Genomic DNA, 20,829 nt, shown 5'->3' with positions numbered 1-20,829 from the left:
TTCCGTCTGGTACGCCGAAAACGCATTTTTCCGGATTGAGCTTGATGTCATATGTTCGGAGGTTGTCGAATGTGAGCCTCAAGTCGTCTACTAGAGTTTCGACATGCTTGGTTTTAACGACCACGTCATCTACATATGCCTCCATTGTTTTGCCGATCTGGTTTGCCAGACATGTCTGAATCATGCGCTAATATGCTGCGCCGGCGTTTTTGAGCCTGAAGGGCATTGTGTTGAAGCAGAATGGGTCGTATGGTGTGATGAATGCCGTTGCGGCTTGGTTTGGCTCTGCCATTTTAATTTGATGGTAGCCGGAGTATGCGTCGAGGAAACACAATGAATCGTGTCATGCGGTAGCATCGATGATTTGATTGATGCGGAGGAGGGGGAAGGGATCCTTTGGGCAGGCCTTGTTAAGGTCTTTAAAATCGACGCACAAGCGCCAGGATTTGTCCTTCTTTGGTACCATCACCAGGTTTGCTAGCCAGTCCGGATGTTTTATGTCTCTCATGAATCCGGCCTCTAATAGCTTGGCTAGTTCCTCTCCCATGGCTTGTCTCTTAGGTTCGGAGAAACGTCGAAGAGCCTGCTTGACTGGCTTGAATCCTTTTAGGATATTTAGGCTGTGCTCAGCCAGCCTGCGTGGGATTGCTGGCATGTCTGAAGGGTGCCAGGCGAAAATGTCCCAGTTCTCGCGTAGGAACTCTCGCAGTGCGGCGTCGACATCAGGGTTTAATTGTGCCCCGATGGAAGCTGTTTTTGTAGGGTCCGTTGGATGGACTTGGAATTTGACTATTTCGTCCGCCGGTTTAAAGGAGGTGGACTTGGATCTTTTATCGAGTATGACGTCATCCCTGTTCACCGTGGAGCGCAGCGCAGTTAGTTCCTCGGCTGCTAGGGCTTCGGATAGTGCCTCAAGGGCCAGTGCAGCTGTCTTATTTTCGGCGTGGAGTGCTATGTCCGGATCACTAGTAAGAGTGATGATTCCGTTGGGCCCGGGCATTTTGAGCTTCATGTACCTGTAATGGGGTATGGCTTGGAAGATTGTAAACGCCTCCCGCCCTAATAAAGCGTGGTATCTGCTGCTGAACGGGGCCACTTGGAATGTAATTTCTTCGGACCTGTAATTATCCGGCATGCCGAATACCACGTCTAGTGTGATTTTCCCAGCACAGCGTGCTTCCTGACTGGGGATGATTCCTCTAAAGGTTGTGCTACTTTGCTCAATGCGGCTCCAGTCTATTTCCATCTTTTGAAGAGTTTCCTCATAGATGAGGTTTAATCCGCTGCCGTCGTCCATGAGTACCTTGGTGAGTCGAAAGCCGTCCATGATTAGACTGAGGACTAGTGTGGCTGTTCGGAATTTAGGTTCGTCACTGGCATTGAAGGTAATAGTTGTGTCACTCCAAGGATTTATTTCTGCTACGTGGCAGATTTCGGCCATGCTACGGAGTGTTCGCTTGCGTCTATTATTTAACGCGAAGGTCTCAAAGACCGTTAACACCGTATTGTTATCCACGGGGTGGTTCTCTGTGGTATTTGGGAGGAGTAGATCCTCACCACTTTTGGCCACCTGCCGGAGTATCCAACATGCTCTAAGGCTATGCGTTGGTATTGCATCCGCTGTACTATGAATTTTGCAGGGTCCGTTGAGCCATCCCTCCAGTACAGTTCCTTGCCCCGTAGAGGGCTTTTGCTTTTTGGTAGTTAACCCAGGTGTATTGTGATAATGCACCTTTTATTTCGGACTAGGTTTGTATTCAGGGCCGGATTATCCCAAAATTTTATTTCGGTTTTCCAGGCGCTTTCCATCGCACAGTACTTTCGTACTATGGACACCAAGTCGGCAAAGCGTGTAATTTCGCGGCGACTTATGGCGTTGAGGATTCCCTTGTCCGTGCAATTATTGAAGAAGAATGAAATTGCGTCTTCCTCGCGGCAGTCCTTTATCCTGTTCATGACCAGGAGGAATCTGGCCCAGTAATGGTGTACTGTTTCTTCGGGCTCTTGCCTAATTTGGGATAGATCGCGTATGTTTGGGTAGGTGGGTGTAATTGAATCCGAATCCTCACCCAATCTGAGACTCAGGGGCCAAGGAGTTTCCGAACTCAGAAGTTTGGATTCTTGGATGTTTTCCGATAAATCTAGCCCGCTGCCTGATTCTAGGTTCAGGCCTTGAGTGACGTCCTCCCCTCCGCGGGTATCCGGCTTGGAGGGATCGGGAATACAGACATAGCTAGTCCTTAAGATAGATGAGGGGTTGTCGCATTGTTCCTCCACCACTGCAACGTGATGGGTGACCTGGGGAGAGTTGATCTCTCTCAGATCGGGTTTAGGCCCAATCTGATCGTAGTCTGTAGCGACTCCCAAGGCGGCGATGCGATCCAAGAGCTCGTTTAGGGAAGAGAGCTCCATTGGATCTAACAGCTCGGCGAGTTTCGAGTTGACGTGAAGATTGCTTTCGATGACCCGAGAAGTCATCGTCAGCGCAGCGGCCGAACAGGCGGTCATAAGAAAACCACCTAGCCGGAGAGTTTGGCCGATAGCCAAAGCTCCCTCAGCAACAATGTCGTCTTTAAAGACGGGATGAGGCATCCTTCCTGGTGGCGACGGCACAGCGGAACTCTCAATGAAAGCACCAATGTCGGTGTCAAAACCGGCGGATCTCGGGTAGGGGGTCCCGAACTATGCGTCTAGGCCGGATGGTAACAGGAGGCAGGGGACACAATGTTTTACCCAGGTTCGGGCCCTCTTGATGGAGGTAAAACCCTACGTCCTGCTTGATTAATATTGATGATATGGGTAGTACAATAGTAGATCTACCACGAGATCAGAGAGGCTAAACCCTAGAAGCTAGCCTATGGTATGATTGTATGTTGTGATTGTTGCCCTACGACTAAAACCCTTCGGTTTATATAGACACCGGAGAGGGTTAGGGTTACACAAGGTCGGTTATAAAGGAGGAGATATCCATATCCGTATTGCCTAGCTTGCCTTCCACGCCAAGTCGAGTCCCATCCGAACACGAGACGAAATCTTCAATCTTGTATCTTCATAGTCTAACAGTCCGGCCAATGGATATAGTCCCGCTATTCGGAGACCCCCTAATCCAGGATTCCCTCAATCCCTTTTATCTTTACCTTTTCTCCTTCATCCTTGTTTTTTTCTTCCTCGTTCTTTGATTTTCTTTGTGTTCGACATCAAGGACATAGGGGCAGTCAAGCCAACCTAGGGCAGCCTATAAGCGTCGTGTGCCCTGACGGTTTCCCTTCGGGGGGGGGGGGGGGTGTCGGTTCTCAAAAGATCCCACCAGCATGTCTTGCTTACTGTGCTCCTGGCGAGGTTCCTCCAACGATGTGTCTTGTGTACCATGTTAGTTGTCAGGGGTACACTGTGACATGTGAGAACACACTTTTTGGCGATTTCACCTGGGACGAAACTTCAAATTATCCATTCTGATCACCGTTGCTATAAAGAGATCGTCATCAAGAGGTTGTAGTCTACAAAGCCAAAAGGAAGGTTCTATAGGACGACGATTCGACCCGCAATGTTGTATGGCATTGGGTGTTAGCTGACTAAAAGTCGACATGTTCAATAGTTGGGTGTAGCGAAAATGCAATGTTGAGATGGATGTGTTACTACACAAGAAAGGATCGGGTCCGGAACGATGATATACATGATAGAGTTAGGGTAGCACAGACTGAAGCGAAACTTGTTTAATACCATCTGAGATGTTTTGATCATATTCAACATGGACCTCTAGAAACTGCAGTGCATAGCGGATGATTAAAGCGTACTGATAATGTCAATAGAGGTCGGGGTAGATCAAACTTGACATGTGGTGTCACCAAAGAACTAGCAATGGACATGAGTGCATGAAGTTAGCTATCCACGTGCCAGAACCATGAGTTGATTTGAAGATCTTATGGGTTTCAGCTCTAGCCTACTGCAACTTGTTTGAGACTACACATGGACATGACTTGGATCCCATCCGACTCGATCGGTCGATAGTGCCTTCCAGCAGAAAGTGTCAACTCCCATGTGTGCAAAATCATTTGACGAACCTTGACAATGTGGCATGTGCTATATTCCTTTTGCCTAACGATATATGTTGTCAAGCTCAAGGCAAGTACTTGTCACCCTTGTTGCTAGTTTCCTTTAAGTGCTTATCTTGTTCAGTGTAGGTTGTTGGTGCGTTTAATTGAGCCTAGCATATTTAGGATCTATGCTTGAAAAGTATCCATTTAGTTTAACTCCACATTATGATAAAGTGAAATCCATAAGACTTTTTAAAACGCATATTCACTCCCCTCTAGGCGACATGTAGGTCATTTCACTTCTAATGTCGTTTTTATACTAGTGTGTTGATCTGTTATAATGGCTTTCTTTGAAAGATTTAGTTTAACTCCACATTATGATAAAGTGAAATCCATAAGACTTTTAAAACGCATATTCACTCCCCTCTAGGCGACATGTAGGTCATTTCACTTCTAATGTCGTTTTTATACTAGTGTGTTGATCTGTTATAATGGCTTTCTTTGAAGGATTGTATTTTTTTAAGGATTTGTTAAATCTCCTATTCACCTCACCTCTGATCGATAACTTTGGTCCTACCATAAGCATATCATATGTTGACTGAACAATCAAGAAACCTCTTTTTATCATGGAAGCAAGCCCAAAAATCATTTTGCCTTCTAGTTGGTAGTGGGATGGTCCTCATGTTCTCACCATCCATAGGTAAAATTGCCGCTGCAACTTTTGAACATCCCACTCGGTCGAGGAAGATACAATGAACTTGCTCACCATTGCTGGTCAAGCATCGTGTCGACCGAAATGCCCCCTTCTAGGTAGCCATTGCTCATTTTTTGAATACAGTACAATCGCAGAAGACATTCCCATGGCCATTGCTCATTACATATGTTGCTTTGCTCTCTTGTACCTACCCTCTTAATAAATCCTTGTTGTGGAACACATTTTTCATTCACGATAGCACGACAAATTTGTGAAGGGTGTGGTCCCACCTCAAACTTTAGGAAATCAACTCTCGGGCAATAGACAACTTTGAGCACCCGAGCACCAATCTATCAGGTTTTCGGCCAGTTTCCCTTAGAAACTGACCAATTCTCTTCTTCTTTTTGATGGGGGGAAAAGAAGAGAATTTCCTGCCGGTTGCTAAAAAGAAATTGACCAATTCTCTTCTTGATGATGAAAAAGGTAGAGCTCCTGTCAGTTGCTAAAAAAAGAACCCTTCACGTTTGACGCGTGAGCATAGCCAATTAGAAAAGCTCAGTATCTATGAATCCTAGACGCACAAAGACGTTTGGTTTATGGGTGTATATACACCCTATATGCAAAAATAAGTAATTAGATAAAAAGTAAAAAAAAAATGAAAACATTTTTGAAATAAACTTGACCTTCCATTGTACTCCCTCTATCCCATAATGTAAGGCATTTTTTGACCCTAGTGTAGTGTCAAAAAACGTCTTACATTATGGGACGGAGGGAGTACTTGTGAAAAATTTCATAAAAAGAAAAAGGCCCTTTGACTTCTTCAAAAAGACAAAACCTCTGCCAAAAATAGTGCGAATAGTGACCTATAATAGCAAATAACTTTTTCCCCTAAAGTCAGTGCTGGTTTAGTGCAAAAGAAAGTCAAGTTTATTCTATAAAACTTCAGATTGTTTTGACTTTTTTATTTAAAAAAATCCCATATAGAGTGTAGATACAACCAGAAACCAATGGGTATTTCCCTATCTTAGACCTCCTATTCTTATACATTTTGTCTTTTTTTTTTGAGGATTCTTATACGTTTTGTCATTCTTGGAGATCAAGCAAGGATATCAAACAGGCCAAGGGGCCGCGCATCAATCGGCTGTGAAGGGGCCCATTTCCGGCCCTGTTTGCTGAGTTGCTCTAGTCCACAACCCTAGCCCACCAAATGCAGGCCTTTTCCTCCATCCTCACTGCGGTTAGCGACTCGAGTCTGCGGCGAGTCCATCCTCTTGCATAAACCAGACCGGTCTCCTCCCCCACCTTTCCCAACCCAGAGCGCGCGAACTCGCCACCGCCTCGCCGGAAATGGCGCCCTCCCTCGCTCACCTCGTGTGCCTCCTCCTCCTCCTTCTCCTCCTCCTCTCCGCTCTACCCCTCTCCGCAGCCGCCTCGACCCCCCGGTCCGCGCCGCCGTCGGCGCCGCCCACCCCGCTCGTCCCCGCGCTCTTCGTCATCAGCGACTCCACGTCCGACGTCGGCACCAACAACTACCTCGGCACGCTCGCCCGAGCCGACCGCGAGCCCTATGGCCGGGACTTTGACACCCACCGCCCCACCGGACGCTTCTCCAACGGCCGCATCCCCGTCGACTACCTCGGTGCGTCGCTCGCGACCTCTCGCTTCTCTCGGTTTCTCCATGGATTGGTGCGGGTGCGCTGCTGGTTTCTCGATTTTACGCGTCCTTGCTTGCAGATACGGATCGTTTCGGTTTATTAGGTCTCCATGGTTCATCGTGATTACGGATGATTGTTTGCTTCTTCTCCTTGATTGTTCCGTGTAATCTTCTGTCGCTGCTGTGGTCTGAATCCGCAGGAATATGGCAGCCCCATGTGACGTTCCTAGTTTCTCTTCTCTTGATTTCTGACCCCTTCTGTTGTACCACAGCGGAGAAGCTGGGGCTCCCCTTCGTGCCTCCGTACCTCGAGCAGAGCATGCGCATGGGCGTCGGCGGTGCTGGCCTCAGCAACATCGGTGGAATGATCCAAGGCGTCAACTACGCTTCCGCGGCAGCCGGCATTCTCTCCAGCAGTGGCTCTGAGCTGGTATGTTCTCCCACCGCTCCCGCCAACTCTGCGTCAATCTCATAACGTCCTGGTGCTGTCGAGAGATCTGTTTGGGGATGATTCTGCTGTCAATCTGTGGTTTCCTCACACCAAATTTGATGCTAATCGGCTGGGGTTTTTGCGATTTGGTTGCGCTTGCAGTGGATGCATGTGTCGCTGACCCAGCAGGTGCAGCAGGTTGAGGACACATATGAGCAGTTGGCGCTGGCTCTTGGGGAGGCAGCTACAGTCGACCTGTTCAGGAGGTCGGTGTTCTTTGTGTCGATCGGGAGCAACGACTTCATCCACTACTACCTGCGCAATGTGTCAGGCGTGCAGATGCATTATCTCCCATGGGAGTTCAATCAGCTCCTTGTTAATGCAGTGAGGCAGGAAATCAAGGTGTGCTTCTTGCTCCTCAGTTTGTTCTGTGTACCATTGCTCGCCTCCTTTTTGATCACCAGTGTGCTGCGCATTGTTTTACTTGTGGAGATGCACCACGCGTAGTCAGGGATCTCTGTAACTACGAATTTCGTTTTGGACATAACGTAGTTTATCTGGGAAATTAACACATGAAAGTGATTTAAATGAATGAGGTTTCCTTGTTGGTTTGCAGTTCTAGAACATTAACGCCTTCACCTATGGTTTACATACTAATTGTTCTTACTGTCGAATTTGGGGTTATTTCTTGCAATATTGCACAAGTATTGCAATTGCAAAATGTTTCAGACTGATGTTAGATGCGGCATTTTGATAAAATATGAAATGAAAATGGTTGGATTGATGATCCTGATTCTACAATGAGGTGTAATGGTGTTTAGTTAGTATGTAAGGGTATGTTTGGATGGTAGCCAAAAACTTATCTCCATTTTTTTTTTTGCATGCCACTAGCTCTTTACCAACTCTAGTTCATTTTTCTTTCCAACATTGGCCAACTCATGGACAAGCACAACTTTGACCAAAATTTTGGCCTAACTTTTTGGTAAGGCAAACATGGGCTCAAACCAAACTGACATTATACTGTCTTAAAACTTTTTTTTCTCTCAAATGCACACTTAAATGTGTGTTGTTGTATATTAGAAGAAGGCATCATGATGACGCAAAGTACAAAGCAAATACAACCCTGAAAAGCAAAAGTCCTAAATTATTGAAAACGAAGCAATACAAAGGCAGCCCAACTGAAAAACTGAAACTGCACAAGGTGCTACTCATGCTACCTGAGCTACACCACAGCATACTATCTTAAACTGTGGTATATTCTGAAATGCTCAGGCTGCACTTTTTTTTTTGTGCTACCATCTGTTTTAGGTTCAAGTTAAGTCTGTTGTACTTTCTGAGTTCATGGATGGAACCCTCGTTCTAGGATGCAGTGTTTTACCTGTGGAACTTGATGTATTTTCACTGGTCTGTAATTTCTGGCGCTCATGCTTGATAGTCGTGTTTGATCTGCCTGCGTGCTGTTGGTTCCTGGTAGTTGCTTTACCTGTATGCTTGCAGGTTTAGCTTCCTGTTTTGTGCCTTTTATGTTTCTCATACTCTGTACAACTGTGCCAGTTTCTTTAATGGAAATCGATGAGGAGGCTCGTTGCCTCAAAAGAAAAAGAAAAAGTATGTTGTACTTTCAGCTATAACTGTATAACACCTTGCACATTTATCTCGCTGCATTGAACTGTTCATGATCTGACCATGGTTCAAGCATGCTTCTCAGTTCATGTGTCATGGATCATTTGATTCTCTATGCCTAATTTATCTCTGTTACCTAATCTTAAGCAGAACATGTGATGCATGGTGATTGAAGATGCATATACCAGTAGTTTGTTGTATGTAGAAATTTTCTTTGTGTTCATTCCATAATCTCATTTATATGCTGATGCAAATTGTAATGGATTGCTTCGGTTCTTTATTCTTCGCAATACCGTAGCAAATTAATTGCCATTTTGCATCCATTACTGTTTAGTTCTATTTGTGGTTCTTGTCAGATTACTCCACTTTTGATGTCTAAACTAGTTGTGGACTCATGTGTCTCCTACTACCTTCTGACAATGATGATTTATGCAGAATCTGTACAATATCAATGTTCGAAAGGTCGTGCTGATGGGCCTTCCTCCTGTTGGCTGTGCCCCGCACTTCCTTTCGGACTACGGCGGCCAAAATGGGGAATGCATCGACTACATCAACAACGTCGTGATCGAGTTCAACTATGGACTGAGACACATGTCAAGTGAGTTCATCCGCCAGTACCCAGACTCGATGATCAGCTACTGTGATACATTTGAGGGGTCAGTGGACATACTAGAGAACCGTGACCGCTATGGTGAGTAAATGCATCATTAGTACTGCATTTAAATTGAGTGCCGGTTCGCAACTGTAACATTTGTAGTACATTTAAATGGAGTGCTAAGTCTTCTCATTTTGGTGGAATTGCAACTGCAGGCTTTCTGACCACCACTGATGCTTGCTGTGGGCTTGGCAAGTATGGCGGGCTATTCATCTGCGTTCTTCCACAGATGGCGTGCAGCGACGCGTCAAGCCATGTGTGGTGGGATGAATTCCACCCGACCGATGCTGTGAACCAGATCCTGGCAGAAAATGTGTGGTCTGGTGAGCACACCAGGATGTGCTATCCAGTGAACTTGCAGGAGATGGTGAAGCTGAAGCAGTAGAACCAACCTGGATCGTCATTGCAGTTACTTGCTCAACTTCTGTGTTTTCATTTTTGACAAAGAACTTCTGCGAGTGGGACAGTGAAATGTATATCGAGAATCACGGAGTTCAGTAGTCAAATTTTGAGTGAAATGTATATCGAGTCACGAAGTTCAGTAGTCAGATTTTGACAGTTCAGGTTAAATGCACGTATATTTGCCTCTAAATGTACCGTGAAGAATCTATATGGTCGAGCTGTTAGATATTGCAAATGTAAATATGAGAGTGATCAGCCCATTCGGTGACAAAAAAAATTGCCCAGCTGTTGAGCTGATGTGTTCCATTTCTCACTGCACATTCTGCTATTGCAGTTTCTGCTACAAAGCGGTGTTTCATAATCCAAAAATTTGTACTGTGAGCATGGTGCTGTATGCCTGAGACTTGGGAGGTCAGAGTCACAGATGCTTGTGCCGATGGCTGCTACAACTCTTCGTCGCCGGCTCCAGAGTAGACAACAAAGCTGGGGAATGACATGGTTATGTCCCTGCATCACAAGATGCTCAGCTGTCAGTCAAGAGTGATGTTCTCAGGCATTGTTTTCCAAAGCTGAAAAATATAGAGCTACTTACTTCAGGTATGGGAGAGTCATGTTCTTCAGCAAGGCTGGATTCTTACTTGCAAACTCTTTCCATTCGTCGGGATCTATCCTCCCGTCGCTGTTCAGGTCTGCCTGCTTGAATGTCTGTCACAATATAAGTTAGCATAAATGTATGCAGAGTGGTAATGCTTCTTGGGCAGCAACATTTCATCTGCATGTGGTGTATGTACCTGATCTACAATCTGTTCGACGGCATCATCAGAAAGAAGTAGGTCCGATTCGTTCAGGATTGCAAGCACCATTTCCTTCAACTGCATGAACGGCCAGTTTCAGTAAGTGCTCGAACTGTCAAATTGTAAAGGTAGTATGTGTGCTATAGTTGGTGCATATAATGGGTTTTGTGTTATTTTTCCAGTGAAACAAAATGTACTGACAGAGCTCAAGGATAAGCATTTAAATCGGCAAATCTAGTGTGTGGTAGTATGTTAAAAACATCTTGTAGTAGTATATTCAGTTGACAAGATTATGTGCAGAATAATTCATTTCAGTACAAAAAGATACAGACCTCTTCACGTTCAATGCTGCCGGTGCCTCGCAGGTCATATAGTCTGAATGCAACTGCGAGAAGGAATCCTTCAGATGTCAGATAGGAGAAGCATATATGGACAGAAGTCCTCCCAAATATATATACCAGGCTACTGCTACTTGAATTGCACCCAGAATTTATGAAATACCAGTCATTTCTTAAAACATTTACACACGCAAAAAGATTGGGAGAAAAAGGCAGGCTTCATACATGCAATCTTGTCTGCCATGGGTGTATCCGGGTGAAAAATGTGGAGGGACCGAACAAACTCCTCGAATTCAATCACGCCGTTTCGCTTCAGATCAAACAGATCAAATATCTGCACCAGTCGAACACACATGTAAACAAGTTGATCTGATCCGAGATATTTGTGCATAAGTTTGGGACAATTTTACAGTCCCACAGATAAATAGACTGACCCGATCGGCGAAAAGGTTCTTCCGGTTGCTGTTCCTGAAGAGAGCAAGTTGGAACTCCTCCTGTTGAAGAAAATGGCAGTTTGCAAATTGGCGCTGATTAGAGTTTGCAGAAGGAAACCACATGGTGAATTTGCTGTGTGACTAAAAGAAGATGATGAGCAAGACAAGATAGATACCTTGTGAATAAGGCCATCCTTGAATATAGAATAGCTAATCTTTTTGAACAGCTCGTAGAGGGCCTCCACTTCATTCAAGGAAACTGCGTGCATTTGGGGAACAAATTAGACATTAAACGATGGCAAAAAAGCTTATGGACTCATTTTTGTACTGAATAGATCACCAGGAAGAAAAACAGAAGCTAGGAGTTCTCACATGTGGTCTCTTTGGCCAGGAGAGCCGCATCCTCATGCGGTGGAGCTCGTCTGAACTGCTTCGATGATACACAACCCATACAGACCAGCTCACAAACCAAGCCTTTTTCTTACAATTACCAACCGTCTTTCCGCAGAAAGGGGATGAAGAAAACACACCTAAGACAAAAGGGCAAAGACATTGGCACCAACACAAAGCCAATCTATTATAAAATTTTACCTGGAAAAAGGGAAATCCGGCGAGAGCGAAACAGCCAAGAAACAACAGGGAAACACCAAGACACAAAGCTCACCTGGGAACCAACAAACAAAGGATGCTTATGCTTTGTTGGATCCACACTGGTAAAGATCTGCAGGTGGCTCGGGAGAAAGATGGACGGCTCCAAGCTTATGGCTGATGCGACGGGGAAGGAGGAGCTAGAAGAAGGACACCATATATTTATGCGCGTGCACAGCAACAGCCAACAGGGACCTACTACGTCACAAGTGCGGCACAGAATATTGCAGTGCTGACAGGTGACAACACACGGGACAAGGCGAGAGTTGACTTGCATGCGGCAGCATCCTCACGCAAATTTTCGTGTTTTGACCCTTTTCTGAAACCTATTCAAGATTTGCCTCTAGTTTAATTTTTTTTTTGAGATCTGACCCTTTTGCTACCGGCAGAGTCCATGGCGGTAGGGTCTAACAGCCTACCGCCAAGGACTTTGCCGGTAGGAAACATCGCTAACGCCAACCGGGCTGGCGGTAGCCTGCACAACCTTACCGTCAAGATGCTTGGCGGTAGGCACGAGCACGCACTGTGTTCAATACTTAAGAGGTTTTTGGCGGTAGAGCATGCAACCCTACCGCCAGGGATCTTGACGGTAGGCTGTTATACCCTACCGCCATGGTCCCTGGCGGTAGCAAAAGAGTCAGATCTCGATTTTTTTTCAAACTAGGGTCAAATCTCGAATAGGTTTCAGAAAAGGGCCAAAACACGAAATTTAACCACATCCTCACGTCTATGCATTCCCTCTTTTCACTATGGAATACAGGCCATATAAGTAGCACTCCATCCGTTTCAAATATTTCAAGTTCTACTAGGTTCCTACTATATGTACTCCCTCCGTCCGAAAATACTTGTAATTCATTTCTCCGACAAGTATTTCCGGATGGAGAGAGTATTTGATGTTGTGGATATTAGTAGTAATTTTTTCTATAAACTTGGTTAAACTTAGGAAAGTTTAACTTACGACAAACCCAGGACTTCAAATATTTTGGAAAGGAGGAAGTAATGTGTTAAGACATCAACCACGAGGGCAAGAATTGCTAGAACCACTGTCAAACAAAAAAAAGGGGAAAAAAGAGAGAAAGAATTACATATACCATTGTTAAACAAAAAGAAATGAAAAGAAATAATTGCTTGTTACACTAGGCTTGGCCTCCCTACCCAAGATGTTTACAACCACCATGAGTTGAACTGCTCGATATAAAAATTGTCAATGTCGGCTTGTATCTATCAAAAGCGTGGGTGACGCGTGCTGTTTTGTTTGGGTTATAAGATGGGGAGAAAATCAGTTTGTATAATCTGAGGGAAAAGAAAAGGCATGTATGTATGTGCAGTACAACTGTGCTACTCCCTCCGCTCTAAAATAATTGAAATTCCAGAATTGTCTTAATTCAAACCTTTAAAGTTTAACCAAGCCTAAAATATCCGCTAAGATGTACAATGTCAAGTTTTTTTTTATGTTGTACTCCTACATGTTAATATATTTTAATATAAACTTGATCAAACTTATTTTGAAACGGAGGGAGTGACAAAGAATGTTTAGTTAGTCCTGTCAGCTGCACCGAGAAGTCCTCGACACTGACGAGCTATGATGGTTACGTATGCCTAGTGCAAATTCATTAGGTGGGAGAGATATCTTCTTCTTTTTTCCAAAATGGAGACATAAGCTTTACCTCATCTATTTTACTTTTTCGGTTTTTCATTGTCATGATTTTTTTCCAATTGTGAACATTTTTATTCATCAAATCCAAAAAAATTTCACTGAATTTAAAGATGTTCATCAAATTCAATTTTTTTCATCAATTTCAAATTTTTTTCATAAAATATAAAAGATGTTCATCAATTTTTTCTCGATTTTTTTTCATGAAATTCAAAAAGAAAATCTTCGGATACAATAATTTTTCATGCAATTCAAAATTTGTTCATCAAATACAAAATATTAATTTTTAGAAATTTGCGAACATTTTTTAGAACCAAGGAGCATTTCGTGAAATTTATGAACGTTTTCACAAATTAGTGAACCTTTTTGTGAAGAATGTTCTAAATTTGTGAACATTTTTTGAAATATGGGAACATTTTTTAAGTCATGAATATATTTAAATTTGTGGGTTTCTTAAAATTATGACATTTTCAACATCCAGAATTTGCGGTAAATAAGCAAAATAGAAAAATAAAGAAAAAGGAAAAAAGAAAACGAGAAAATAGAAAAACAAAAAGGGCGCCCCGCCCCGCACACGGATCGGCCCAAAAGGGCTCGCGTGGGGAGCGAGGGGTGCGCTTTTTAGCTCTTTCTATAATTTTGGGAAGCTTCTAGATGCTTCTTGTTTGGTTAGTTTTTTGGTTTTCTATGTTGGTTTTTGTTTTGTTATTTTAAATTTGTGGGCATTTGTGAACTTGTTTTCAAAAGCCATGCATGTTTTTAAATTCTCATTTTTTTTGAAACTTACAATAGTTTTCCAAATGCACAAACATTTTCAAATCCGTGAACTTTTTTTAATCCGTAACTTTTTTTCAAATGCATTAAGGTTTTCAAATACACATACTTTTTGAAATTTATGATTATTTTTCAAATTCATGAAATTTATAAAACTCACAATTCAAAATGCATAAAGTTTTTTTCAAATTCGTGAATCCTTTTTCAACCACACGAAACTTTTTTCAAATCCGTGAACCTTTTTCAAATACACAAACTTTTCCTCAAACCTACAATTTTCTTTTAGAGAAGTGAACGGTCAAGGTGGCCTGTGAGCTGGTTCCAAAATAAAATTGAAACGAGCAGAGGCAACTAGCGAGAGAGAGATGGGCGAGCGAAGGGAGTGTTAGTGGGCCTCGATCCAGAACATCCATTAGTGGGCACGAGGGACCGAAACTGGCACAAATTAGTTTAACTCCAACACTGTTCATCAAATGAACGACACAAAATGTGCACGAACATGTGTGAAGCAGACTCCCCAGACACCAACCACCATCCAATCATAGTTATCAAATCCGAACAACAGAAGTGGGCCAGACAGACCTAAAGAAAAAGGCACATGGGCCGTGAGGACATGTGGTCCAATTGTCAGTGGGCCAAGTTGATTGTCCGGACTCCTCCAGAGCTCACTTAGTTTTTTCCCATCCCTAAAAAAAACCTAGTTTTTTTCAAGTTCGGGGACTTTCAATGTCCGGGCCAAATCCTATTCGGCGCCTTTTGCGCCCGATACTGTTCAATCTACTAACGGGCGCACACCCCTCGTCACGTCTGGGCCGGCCCATTTTTCTGTTTCTAAGAAGCAAAAACAGCGCGAGATCTGGGATTCGAACCCGCGACGAGCTGGCAAGTGTAAGTCGGGACAACCACCAGACCACTTCTCATGTTGTGATTATGTGTATGTTTTTCCTTCTTTTCTTCTTCCTCCTTTCTTTTTTTTCTTTTTTCTGTTCTTTTATTCTTTATTTTTCTAATTCGAGAAACTTTCTTTCTTCATGATTTTTTTCTGCAAAATTGATGAACGTTTTTCAATTTTTGATGAACTTTTTCAAATTCAATGAGTTGGCTTTGTGAACTGTTTTCCAAATTCGATGAACTTTTTCAAATTTTGATGAACTTTTTTGAAATTCCATGAACTTTTTTTCAAATTCAGTGAACTATTTTTCATTTTTGATGATTTTTTTTTTCAAATTTTGATGAACTTTTTTCAAATTCACGAACTTTTATTGAAATTTGATGAACTTTTTTCAAAATCAATGAAGTTTTTGCAAATTTGATGAACTTTTTTTCAAGTTCGATGAATTTTTTTCAAAATCAATGAACTTTTTTCAAAGTCGATGAATGTTTTTTCAAAATCGATGAACTTTTTCAAAATTTATGAACTTTTTTGAAAATCGATGAACCTTTTCCAATTTTGATGAACTTTTTGAATTCGTCAATGTTTTTTGAATACATGAACTTTTTTTTTTCTAATTCGTGATGTTTTTTAAAATCTGTGGACATTCGAAATTTGTTTAGATTTCTTTTCAAAAGAAATCCCATTTTTCTCAAGAGCGCGGCTAAAATATAGTTGTTAGAAGTTCCGCGTTGCAATCATTATGGAATGGCTTTATTGGTCTAGTGGTTAGCCAACCATGCGCAGGAGCTTAATGGTGCGCGCTGCTGATGTTGGGTGCCTCCCATTGGATGGTTAAAAGTGTCAATTCTTAGGAGGAGTCCAAAGTTCCAAAAATGCAAAAACTCGTTGTAGTGCAAACTTGATAATTTTTTCAATCGGTGTATCTGCTAGGCGAGTTCAGTTTAGAATTTGTGGGTTGCTGCACTTTCGTCGGTATTTCAAAACTTGCACATACGGCACTATCTTGAGATAATTCCTTATTTAACATTGTCTTAAAATTTGTTGCCCTATTTAACACCGAAAAACTTTTCCTTCCTTATTTAACATAGAGTTTAAATTTTATGCCCTTTATAACACTTTCGTCCATTTTAAACCATAACGGTGTTAAATGACACATGAAAAAACCTATTTGCCCTTTATGTGATATTTAACCAAACTTTATATGTACGTGTGTATCTGGTCGACTCGTTTTGCGTTGGCCTTGGTCCCGACCTCGACCTGGACCTTTTGATGGCGTTATAGCCGGGTGTTTTCCAGCGTACAGGCATACGAGGTTAGCTCAAATACTTTCCGAGGGTTCCGCGTATACACCAAGAAACAAGTAGGCAGGCAGGTGGATCGATTCTAGTTGGACGCGTACTGCTAAAATGTAATAGATGAAGTTAGCTAGCAGCCGATCTCTCCCTTGATCATTTCTACGTTCGTTGCCTAGCTAAAGCTAGCCATACCCGTAAAAAAAGCAAGTTTGGGATACAATCCCGACTACAACTCGAACACACACGATGCGATTGATGGCCATGGGACCATGTCGGTCCTATTTACATTCCTTTTTCAATCTCAACTACGGCTGTTACAAAATGACTGGGCATATGCAAATATATACTAGGCTATACCTAGTAATAGCTGTGTACGTGCGTATAAAAGCACTGCCTTTTCACAAAAAAATTACAAGCACTGACTATGATTTTAACATACTTACGTGCTGTATATATCGATCCAGTATGTAGTGTACCATGTACTATTGATGTACACCGGCTACCCTGCTGACCTAAAGCTAAACTAGCACGTAATATTTTGGTCACCTATCACATGAGGGACAAATAGGTCTTTTCAGATGTTATTTAACATCTTTAAGGTTTAAAATGGACGAAAGTGTTATAAAGGGCCTAAAATTTAGACTGTGTTAGATAGGGAAGAACAAATTATTCAGTGTCAAATAGGGAAACAAAATTTAAAACAATGTTATATAAGGAATTTTTAGGACACCCAACCTAGTCGGCGTCAGAGTAGGCGACGAGGCTGGTGTCAGGTGATGCCGCCAGGGTGAGACTCATAGCCGTGGTGCCACGTATATATCGGAGAATATGTTTCACCAGAGCCCAATGAGTGTCACGAGGAGCATGCATGTGGAGACACACCTGCTGGACAGCATACTGAATATCCGGACGCGTCAGCGTGAGATACTGAAGAGCGGTAGAAGGGGGCGTCGGACGCCGAAGAGCCCTCGAAGGCGGACACCTTAGCCCGGTTTGATAACCGGGGCAAAGGTGTCGGTGAAGTCCACGTCGGCGCGCTGGCAGAAGCCGCACACCACCTAACGCGCCTTGTAGCGCACAAGAGAATCGTTGAGGCGAGCCTTGTGGCGAAAAACCCACTTGCCGGTGATAACATTGGCGCGTGGAGGCCACGAGGCAAGCTGCCACGTACGGTTGCGCTGCAGGGCGTCGAAATCGTCATGCATCGCAGCAAGCCAGTTCGGATCCCGAAGGGCTGTGCGGGCGGAGGTGGGGAGCGGGGACGGGGCCGAGGTAGACGCAACACACACGTACTCGCCGCAGGTGTAGCGCGTGCTAGAATGAAACGTCCTAGTCCGAGTCCGAGTAACCACACCGGTGAGTGGTGCGGCTGCAGCCGGCGGAGCTGAGAAAGGGACCGGCGAGGAGGAAGTCGAGACGGTCTCCAAAGACTCCGAGGGGCCACCCGCGACGGCGCCAGAGGCCACGGCGAACGGGACAACCGAAGGGGACGCAGCGACGGGGGCGGCCGCAGTGACGGGGGCGGCCGAGGGGGCCGCGGCGATGGGGGCGCGAGAGGGGGCCTCGGCGGCAGGGACGCCCGAGGGGGCAACCACATCCAAAGTGCCGAGGGAGGGGGCGGCCGGCGTCGGAAGCGCGGGCAGGGCCGGGCCCAGTGCTCGGCATGGCGACTCGCCGTAGGTGGTGGTAGGGGCGAGCCGCGCCGCGGGAGACACCGAGGATGGTACCTGCTAAAACGGGAATACCAACTCATCAAAGTACACGTGCCGCGAAGTGAAGATGCAGTGGGACACTGGATCATAGCACCGGTAACCTTTGATGTTGGGAGGATAACCGAGGAAGATGCAAGGAACCGGCCGGGGAGCGATTTTGTGAGGTATGATGGACGCGGTGCTAGGATAACAGAGACACCCAGCCCCCTATAGCAATGCACGTGGCAATTAACTAGTCCCAATAATAGGAGCAGGGTGTTACCTAAAATTATTAACCATTTCTAAGTTTATGATTAATGTTTATATTCTATGCTATAACTGATATTATTCTCGAGTCCACAAGGCTCATAGCAAACTCATGTGCACGTGTAGAATAATAAATGGTAAAATATATTTCCCGTCTTGCCTCTAGGACTAGCTCAAGTGTTGCATGATGGTTCTGTTTTCTGATCATGCGCATAGTTAAGTGTAACGATGATGCCGACAACATTGAGGGCACAATGTTTGAAGACCACTTGTGTTGAACGCAAGTTGTATGTTATTGTTGGGAAACGTAGTAGAAAACAAAAAATTCCGCGCCTACGCACACCCAAGATCAATATGAAGATGCTTAATAGGTTGGGATCACGATCATTACCATCACCGAGTTGCAGCGGAAGAATAACGTGTCAGTGTAGATCGTACTTGGAGTCCCTCGAACCGTCGATGAACGATCCCGCGAACCGCCCATGAACAGTCCCTCGAACCGAAGACCGAAAGCATAATCTCTCTACTTGGTTGCAAGCATTCAACCTTCACGATCCGACAACGCTTCGTCGTATGATGCGTCTCCAACGTATCTATAATTTTTGATTGTTCTATGCTATTATATTATTTGTTTTGGTTGTTAATGGGATTTATTTTACACTTTTATATTATTTTTGTGACTAACCTATTAACCGGAGGCCCAACCCAAATTGCTGTTTTTTTGCCTATTTCAGTGTTTCATAGAAAAGGAATATCAAACGGAGTCCAAACGGAATGAAACCTTCGGGAGTTGCCATCGAGGATAAAAAGATGGGGTTTATGTCATATTTCATGAGTTTATCCCTCTACATCATGTCATCTTGCTTAAGGCGTTACTCTGTTCTTATGACCTTAATACTCTAGATGCATGTTGGATAGCGGTCGATGTGTGGAGTAATAGTAGTAGATGCAGAATCGTTTCGGTCTACTTGTCACGGACGTGATGCCTATATACATGATCATACCTAGATATTCTCATAATTATTCGCTTTTCTATCAATTGCTCGACAGTAATTTGTTCATCCACCATAATACTTATGCTATCTTGAGAGAAGCCACTAGTGAAACTTATAGCCCGGGGGTCTATTCTCCATCATACAAATTTCCAATCTATTTTATTTTGCAATCTTTACTTTCAATCTATATCATAAAAATACCAAAAATATTTATCTTATTATTATTATTATCTCTATCAGATCTCACTCTTGCAAGTGGCCGTGAAGGGATTGACAACCCCTTTATCGCGTTGGTTGCGAGGTTCTTATTTGTTTGTGTAGGTTCGAGGTGACTCGCGCGTGATCTCCTACTGGATTGATACCTTGGTTCTCAAAAACTGAGGGAAATACTTACGCTGCTTTACTGCATCACCCTTTCCTCTTTAAGGGAAAACCAACGAAGTGCTCAAGAGGTAGCAAGAAGGATTTCTGGCGCCGTTGCCGGGGAGATCTACGCCAAGTCAAGACATAGCAAGTACCCATCACAACCCTTATCCTCTGCATTACATTATTTTCCATTTGCCTCTCGTTTTCCTCTCCCCCACTTCACCCTTGCCATTTTATTCGCCCTCTTTTCCTTTCGCCCTCTCTTCCCGTTCGCCTCTTTTTCCCTTCCTGCCTTCTGTGTGCTCAGTTTTTTTACAATTTGTTGCCCTCATGTCTGAAACTGGGGAGGTTATCGTTGATAAGGATGATAATATGGAAAACTTTGATGCTATTGATGATCCTCCTGAAAATCCTACTATTTTACACACTAAAAGGTTTCAGATTGGTAGCGGTAATATTATTGGGAAGGGAGTTATTCGAGATTTCTTTACTTGTGCCGGTGCTTTGCCCACCATGAGCGGGTCTATTCTTCATAAAACTAGTAGTCTCGCGGATGCTATATCTTTGCTCATAGTTGAACTTGAAAGACAATTTTTACATATGCATCCTTCCATGCAAAGGATTTTCCTAGAATTTTCTAATATTGAGCATTCTTTTGTTAAGAGAGCAGCGACCATCTTTTTAGCTCATGAGTTCAGATTTATAATAAAAGAGGCCAATGAAATTTTGGCGCATTATAGGATGGATGCCGACCGTCCTCCCATAGAAGCAATACTTTTTTTTATCAAGAAGACATTATGCATTTATGATCCTTAGATCATGTTGCTTTTAATGAAAACCTTAGAAAAAAGGTTCCTACCGATGTTCTTGTTGATAGGATCTCTGAATTTAATGATAATTTTGCTATCCAGAATAATGGGTTGGGTTTTTCCCTTGAACAGACTCATGACTTTTTGCCAAAAGAATGCTTATAATGATGAATTGGTTGTACAATATGAGCGGCCAAAGGAGGAACCAATACCTCCCGAGCTTGATCTTGGGGACTTTTGTCCCATTAAATTTAGCCCTTTTGATTACTTTTGCTTGCCACAAAGAAAACTTGCTGCTGAACATAGGGAGTATGAGATGAGTTTTCGCGATTTACCTTATCATTATCATGGCAATACCTAGATCTATCTTCGCTTTT

At 43.6% G+C, this 20,829-nt stretch overlaps 2 protein-coding genes across 2 annotated transcripts; one reads left to right on the top strand and one right to left on the bottom strand.

Annotated features, from left to right (window-relative positions):
* Positions 1 to 5,979: 5,979 nt before the first annotated feature.
* LOC123147098 (GDSL esterase/lipase 7) lies at positions 5,980 to 9,798 on the top strand. The gene is made up of 5 exons (XM_044566364.1): positions 5,980 to 6,367; positions 6,655 to 6,812; positions 6,975 to 7,214; positions 8,871 to 9,126; positions 9,246 to 9,798. The coding sequence occupies exons 1-5, from the start codon at positions 6,076 to 6,078 to the stop codon at positions 9,473 to 9,475; spliced, it is 1,176 nt and encodes a 391-aa protein (XP_044422299.1). The 5' UTR covers positions 5,980 to 6,075; the 3' UTR covers positions 9,476 to 9,798.
* On the bottom strand, positions 9,775 to 11,828 carry LOC123147191 (calcineurin B-like protein 7). The gene is made up of 9 exons (XM_044566455.1): positions 11,723 to 11,828; positions 11,431 to 11,588; positions 11,235 to 11,317; positions 11,059 to 11,118; positions 10,850 to 10,958; positions 10,619 to 10,671; positions 10,284 to 10,364; positions 10,085 to 10,197; positions 9,775 to 9,999 (listed from the first exon to the last, which is right to left on the bottom strand). The coding sequence occupies exons 2-9, from the start codon at positions 11,507 to 11,509 to the stop codon at positions 9,936 to 9,938; spliced, it is 642 nt and encodes a 213-aa protein (XP_044422390.1). The 5' UTR covers positions 11,510 to 11,588; positions 11,723 to 11,828; the 3' UTR covers positions 9,775 to 9,935.
* Positions 11,829 to 20,829: the final 9,001 nt, after the last annotated feature.

The sequence above is a fragment of the Triticum aestivum genome, chromosome 1A (genome assembly GCF_018294505.1).
Source record: "Triticum aestivum cultivar Chinese Spring chromosome 1A, IWGSC CS RefSeq v2.1, whole genome shotgun sequence".
NCBI classification, from domain to species: Eukaryota; Viridiplantae; Streptophyta; class Magnoliopsida; order Poales; family Poaceae; genus Triticum; species Triticum aestivum.
The sequence above is the reverse complement of the archived record's forward strand: the minus strand, read 5'-3'. Positions and strand labels throughout refer to the sequence as shown.